General features: G+C 50.1%; 1 protein-coding gene across 2 annotated transcripts; it reads left to right on the forward strand.

Moving 5' to 3' along the window:
* The first annotated feature begins 346 nt into the window (after positions 1-346).
* Positions 347-2,284, forward strand: LOC128838501 (GRB10-interacting GYF protein 2-like). Of its 2 annotated transcripts, none has more exons than XM_054030745.1 (2): positions 347-597; positions 1,755-2,284. In XM_054030745.1, the coding sequence occupies exons 1-2, from the start codon at positions 582-584 to the stop codon at positions 2,267-2,269; spliced, it is 531 nt and encodes a 176-aa protein (XP_053886720.1). In that variant the 5' UTR covers positions 347-581; the 3' UTR covers positions 2,270-2,284. The 2 variants fall into 2 exon arrangements, with proteins under 2 accessions (XP_053886720.1, XP_053886721.1); XM_054030746.1 differs by having other exon boundaries at positions 1,758-2,284.
* Positions 2,285-7,296: the final 5,012 nt, after the last annotated feature.

A 7,296-nucleotide genomic window follows, 5' to 3' on the forward strand; every position in this document is an offset into this window, starting at 1 on the left:
TCCTGTTTGCCCAGCGTGGAGAGCACAGGTGACCACAGATACCTCATCAGCACAGGTAACCATGCAGGCTGATAATCGAAAAAGAGCACCAGCATGGACCGTGAGGGAGGTACTGGATCTGATCGCTGTATGGGGAGAGGATTCAGTGCTTGCAGAACTTCGTTCTAAAAGACGAAATGCAAAAACTTTTGAAAAAATTTCCAAGGGCATGATGGAGAGAGGCCACAATAGGGACTCTGAGCAGTGCCGCGTGAAGGTCAAGGAGCTCAGACAAGCCTATCAAAAAACAAAGGAGGCAAACGGTCGCTCCGGGTCAGAGCCGCGGACATGCCGCTTCTACGCCGAGCTGCATGCAATTCTAGGGGGGGGCTGCCACCACTACCCCACCTTTGTTCGTGGATTCTGGGTCGGGGATAGTCTCGACGCCTGAGGATTCTGCCGATGGGGTAGAGGAGGAGGAGGAGGATGAGCTTGCAGAGAGCACACAGCACTCCATTCTCCCCAACAGCCAGGATCTTTTTATCACCCTGACTGAAGTACCCTCCCAAGCCTCCCAAGCCAGTACCCAAGACTCTGACCCCATGGAAGGGACCTCAGGTGAGTTTACCTTTTAAAATATAAAACTTGTTTTAAAAGCAAACGGTTTTTAATGATTACTTTGCCTGACTTTGCATTCGCGGTCAGTTCAGCTACTGGAAAAGTCTGTAGCTACTGGAAAAGTCTGTTAACGTGTCTGGGGATGGAGCGGAAATCCTCCAGGGACATCTCCATGAAGCTCTCCTGGAGGTACTCCGAAAGCCTTGCCAGAAGGTTTCTGGGCAGTGCATCCTTATTCCCTCCTCCATGGTAGGACACTTGACCACGCCATGCTTGCAGCAAGTAATCTGGTATCATTGCCTGACAAAGCCTGGCAGCGTATGGTCCCGGTGTTTGCTGGCATTCAAGCAACATCCGTTCTTTATCTTGTTGTGTAATCCTCAGGAGAGTGATATCACTCCTGGTAACCTGGTTGAAATACGGGAACTTAATTAAGGGGACAGAGGTGGCCGTTCCTACTGGGCTGTTTGCCTGTGGCGGAAAATAAATCCTTCCCTGCAGTTAGCCAAGCGCAGATGGGAAATTGGCCCTGAAGTTTTCCGCGTTTGGCTAGCAGGGATCTTCCCTGTTACCAGCCACGCGGTGGGGGGAGGGTACCGTGATCATCCCAGAGAATTCATGGCGAGGGGGGGGGGTCGGCGGCGGGGGGGGGGTAGTTTGGTGCCTGCAGGGATCTTCCCTGATACCAGCCACGCGGTGGGGGGAGGGGTACCGTGATCATCCCAGAGAATTCATGGCGGGGGGGGGGGTTAGTTTGTTTTCTGGTGCTGCTGAATGTTAACAGAAAAACCGCAGCACTCTACTTGCCTGAAGGGGCCCAGACAAGCCCCCCCACACTGCCCCCCCCCAACTGGCTGAGATTGGCCAGGCTTCTGCAGCACTCTACAGGCTATGCTTGGTATGTGGGAAAGGAGGGTGCAGAAGCTGTAAAACAATGGCTTACCATGGCCGCATGCAAGCCGAATTCTGTTGCCCAGACCTGTGATCTCTAGCAGCAAAGCCACAAGCACTCAGCATTAAGAGGCAAAATGCGACCTTGCACAGAAATCACATGTGCTATGTAATGTGAACAGTGTTGGTCACCGTGAAAGAGTATAAGCATTGTTCTGCAAAATGTAGCTTTTAAAACAATTCTCTCTTTTTTCCCCTCCCTACAGCAGCTGCAAATTCCTCAAGCCTCCCTCCTCCATCCCGAAGGTTATCACAGATAAGGCGTCGTAAGAAGAAGACGCGGGAGGACATGTTTTCTGAAATTATGCAATCCAGCAGGAGTGACAGAGCTCATCTGAATGAGTGGAAGGAAACAGTTTCAAAGTATAGGAAAGAAGTCAGTGAACGTGAGGAGAGGAGGGACCAACGTGAGGAGAGGAGGGACCAACGTGAGGAGAGGAGGGACCAACGTGAGGAGAGGAGAGATGATCGAGATGAGAGATGGCGGCAGGAAGACCAGAGGATGAAGGATGCAACGCTGGGGCTGCTCCGGCGTCTGGTGGAGGTTCAGGAACGGCTGCTGGAAAACAGACTGCCGCTTCAGCCCCTGTTCCACCCTCCCCCCTCCCCATGTTCCGTATCCTCCTCACCCAGACGTGTAAGAACGCGGGGGGGGAGGCTCCGTACACCTTCCCATTCCACCCCAGTAGACAGCCCAAGCAAAAGGCTGTCATTTTTTTAACCTTTTCTTTGTGGCTTTTTCCTTCCCAGGAATCCTCCTCCCAAATACCACCCGGGTTCCCTCCCTCTTTTTCTAATCTATTAATAAAGAATAAATGATTTTTAAATGATAGTGACTTTATTTGGTTTGAAAGAAAGATGGGGGAAGGGGCAGGGTGGGTTCCTTACAGAAAATCAGTCAGTAAAGGGGGAGGGTTTTCATGAAGGAGAAACAAACAGATATTTCACACGGTAGCCTGGCCAGCCATGAAACTGGTTTTCAAAGCTTCTCTGATGCACAGCGCTTCATGGTGTGATCTTCTAATCGCCCTGGTGTCTGGCTGCGCGTAATCAGCAGCCAGGCGATTTGCCTCAGCCTCCCACCCCGCCATAAAGGTCTCCCCCTTACTTTCACAGAGATTGTGGAGCACACAGCAAGCAGAAATAACAATGGGGAGATTTCTTTGGCTGAGGTCAGAGGGAGTCAATAATGATCTCCAGCGACCTTTTAAACGGCCAAATGCACATTCTACCACCATTCTGCACTTGCTTAGCCTGTAGTTAAACAGCTCCTGACTCCTGTCCAGGCTGCCTGTGTATGGCTTCATAAGCCATGGCATTAAGGGGTAGGCTGGGTCCCCAAGAATAACTATGGGCATTTCAACATCCCCAACGGTTATTTTCTGGTCCGGAAAGTAAGTCCCTTGCTGCAGCCCTTTAAACAGAGTAGTGTTCCTGAAGACGCGAGCGTCATGAACCCTTCCCGCCCAGCCCGCGTTGATGTTGGTGAAACGTCCCTTGTGATCCACAAGTGCTTGCAGCACCATTGAAAAGTACCCCTTGCGGTTTATGTACTCGGTGGCTTGGTGCTCTGGTGCCAAGATAGGGATATGGGTTCTGTCTATTGCCCCACCACAGTTAGGGAATCCCATTGCAGCAAAACCATCCACTATAGCCTGCACATTTCCCAGAGTCACCAACTTTCGTAGCAGCACCTGAGTGATTGCTTTGGCTACTTGCATCACAGCAGCCCCCACAGTAGATTTGCCCACTCCAAATTGATTCCCGACTGACCGGTAGCTGTCTGGCGTTGCAAGCTTCCACAGGGCTATCGCCACGCGCTTCTCAACTGTGAGGGCTGCTCTCATCTTGGTATTCTGGCGTTTTAGGGCAGGAGACAGCAAGTCACAAAGTTCCATGAAAGTGCCCTTACGCATGCGAAAGTTCCGCAGCCACTGGGAATCGTCCCAGACCTGCAACACTATGCGGTCCCACCAGTCTGTGCTTGTTTCCCTTGCCCAGAATCGGCGTTCCATGGATAGAATCTGCCCCATTAACAACATGATCTCCAAAGCACCGGGGCCTGTGGTTTCACTGAATTCTGTGTCCGTGTCCGTGTCCATGTCCTCATCATGCTTGTCGCTGCGCTGCCGCCGCCGCTGCCTCCTCGCCTCGTTTTTCTGGTCCTGGCTGAGCATAAACTCCACGAGAACGCGCGAGGTGTTTGCAATATTCATGAGTGCTGTCTTGACCTCAGCGGGCTCCATGCTTGCCGTGGTATGGAGTCTGCAGTGTTCACCCACCCAGGAAAAAAGGCGCGAAAATGGTTGTCTGCCGTCCGTTGCTTTCATGCAGGGAGGGAGGGAGGGAGGAAGTGAGGCTGTACCCAGAACCACCTGCGACAATGTTTTTTGTCCCATCAGGCACTGGGATCTTAACCCACAATCCCAATGGGCGCGGGAGACTGCGGGAACTATGGGATAGCTATGGAATTGCTACCCACAGTGCAACGGTGCAGAAATCGACGCTAGCCTCGGTACTTGGACGCACACCACCGAATTACTGTGCTAGTGTGGCCGCACTCATTTCGACTTTATACAACCTGTTTCTCAAATCCGAATTATCTAAATTCGGATTAATCCCGTAGTGTAGACATACCCTGAGTAGCATTTATTCTTAAATTGGCTCACTGCAGCAATAGGGACTAGTCATGTAAGTACTGCACAGCATAAGCAATATCGCCAACTCTCATCATTCTATCATGAGACTTGTGATCCTGATTATTTTTCTTAAAGCCCCAGCTCCTGGAATCATTTGAATACATGAGAATCTCAGCTTTTTATAAAAAAAAAAAAAAAAAAAGAGAGAGAGAGAGTGCAAGTTTCTAGGTTTCACCATTGTGTAGTAAAACATTACCCCTAAAGGTTCAAAACACAGAAGGCAAATTAAAAGTACCAATATTTATTTGTCTTAAAAATAATGAGATTTTAAAATCTCCCTCATGATTTTTTGGAGACAGAATACTGAAGTAAATGAACCACTGGGGTCTGATCCGGTATGGCTATAGCTGTTTCTATGCCAGACACATCATCTTCTACACTCTGCATTCATTATTGCTTCCATTGCACCACTCACTCTGGAGAGAGAGGGAGAGAGAGAGAGAAAGAAAGGGTCAGAGTTGAGAGTAAGTGGTAGAGAGGAGGGCAGATAGACCAGAGTGATCAGAGAAAGCCCTTCATCCCAAATGAGAGGTAGGAATCCTGGGGTCGGTCTCTATCCCCTGGTGAGCGTGGAGCAGCAGCAGGAAATACCCCCATACCTTGGAAGCAACAGAAATAGACAGCTGTACTTACCCCACCAGCTTGGATATATCTGCCTGGGAGCATGGGTGCATGGACCAGGGGTAGCACTCTAGGCCAGGGAATGCTGTGCATTTCTCCTCTCCTGCCACACTCAGAGGCCTCTGGCAGGAATTCTCCAGCAAAGCAGGTTTCAGAATCAACAATTCACAGACCTGCCTGTCCACACCTCTCAGAGCTATTTTTTTTCCTGGGTCTCTGCAAACAGCACTCCAACTGCTGCTCTTGCATCACACAAGCTTTTCTTCACAGCCAGAGCTAGAAACAGCATATTTATTTAAATTTTTATTTAGCGTGTTCATAATCACCTAGCATCTTCAGTGGCATGATGCAGTTCTTCTAGGCCACCACTGAACCTAGTCAGCAGGCATTCATCGACAATGTGCGTCATTGTCTGTGTTGTGCCACAGCTGCACAAAGGGCTGTCATGAAGGCTCCAGAGTTACTGGTAGGCTGAAAAGAGACCTTGCCCGGTCCAGAACCTGTTCAACAGGGACCATTGGTAATGGGGCAGGTCAAAACCAGGCAGACAAATTGTGGGGTTGGCGATAAGGGACTGGTTGGGGATTCTTCTCGCCAGAGCATTTCCACCGTAACATCCTGGCATGGTGGATGAGACCATAATGGGTGACGTGACAACAAACATACAGCTGGTGGTTTAAAAAGGTCATTGTGCAGCAGCAGGCTTGAGTTGGCATGTACTTTCTCCAGTCACTTGCCAGTGGCACTCTCTCATCGGATATGAGGAGCAGCAGTATTGCTCAGAACTGGGAGCCACGGGAGTGGAGTCGGATGCAGGGTGCCAGAGATGATACGCATGGCGGCATGTAACTGCATATCCACCAGTTTGATGTGTGATGATCTGCTCCATACTGGTGCACAGTACTCCACCACCGAATACAAGGTGGCAAGAGCTGACGTCCGCAGAGTTGGAGCATGAGCACCCTATGACGAACCTGCCAGTTTGCTAAGATTGTTGCACATCTTAACTTTAGCTACTGTCTTCTTCAGGTGGGCATGGTAACTTAGTGTGCAGTCTAAAGTCACACCTAGATGGACCGATTCTACTTCATGCTTCACCTTCTGAATATTTATCTGAATGATCAGTTCTCGGGTTGCGCTGGCGTGACAAAGATGGAACAAACTGGAGACTGTTTTTATGACGCTTGGCTGGAGGTGCCAAGTCTTACAGTAGGCAGCTAACTTTATCACGTCCTGGTTTAAGATGGCATCAAGCTCGTGGAATGTCCAGGCCTGGGTACTGCAGCAGATGTCATCTGCATAAATTACCTTTCATTACTCCGTTGTTGGCAGGTCATTGATGCAAAGGTTGAACAGGGTTGGCAAAAGCACAGAGCCCTGGGGTAACCCATTGCTCTGTCATCTCCAAGCACTCATCTTCTCCCCCATATGAACTCTGAACTGTCTATCACCGAGGAACAGTTAAATGACTCCTGTGAGCCAAGGTAGCAGGACCCGTGTTACCTTCACAAGCAGGCCAGTGTACCACACTGTATCATACGCCGTTGTTAGGTTGATGAAAACAGCACCTGTTTTCAAGTTTTTCTGGAAGCCATTTTCAACAAATGTGGTCAGCGTGAGTACTTGGTCGCATGTGCAATGGCCTCGGCGAAAGCCGGCTTGGTCAGGGCTCAAAATTCTCTCCACATCAGGTAATATGCGCTGTAGGACCAAGCGCTCCAGTGCCTTGAAGAACACTGACAATGATGATATGGGACAATAGCTTGCTGCTTGACTTGGATCCTTTCCAGGCGTTAGGAGGCCAATGACTTTTGCGGTGCGCCATATCTTCGGTAGCCTCCCTTCACTGATGACCCTGGTGAAGAATTTCACAAGCCAAAGCCGAGAACGGAAGCCAAGGTTTTTCAGGAATTCTGGGGATATGTTGCCATAGACTGTAGCTGTTCCACACTTGATGCTACCCAGTGTCTGTTCCAGTGAATGGTTCTGGGCAGCTTCTGATCTGGTGTAGATGTTTAAACATACCCCATTCATTCCTCACTTGTCTTCGCACCTGTTTCTCCAAAGGTGCTCTGGCCACTATAAGGAGGTGTCCAGCTACCTGGTTGGGTGTCACTGAGGGTTGGCAGAGTGCAGGTGGCTGCTGTGCTGCTCCAAGGTGTCGAAGCAGACTCCAACACTTGTGGCTGGAGCAGGTAAAGCTCATCCTCTTGGTCTTCTCCTCCCATCTGGCTCGGCAAGCAGTGTCCAATGATTCGATCAGATGGTCAGCAACATCTGGGTCACCAGATGCCTCATATTGCTCAAACAAGGCGGCGCTCTCCGTGTCGAGACAGGGGACGTAGACCGGGTGACAACCACATGGGATGGCTCTGCAGGCTGCTTTATAGATAGCACTACAGACGTGAAGGTAGGTCTCATTTACTGA

This window comes from Malaclemys terrapin, chromosome 5 (assembly GCF_027887155.1).
Source record: "Malaclemys terrapin pileata isolate rMalTer1 chromosome 5, rMalTer1.hap1, whole genome shotgun sequence".
NCBI classification, from domain to species: Eukaryota; Metazoa; Chordata; order Testudines; family Emydidae; genus Malaclemys; species Malaclemys terrapin.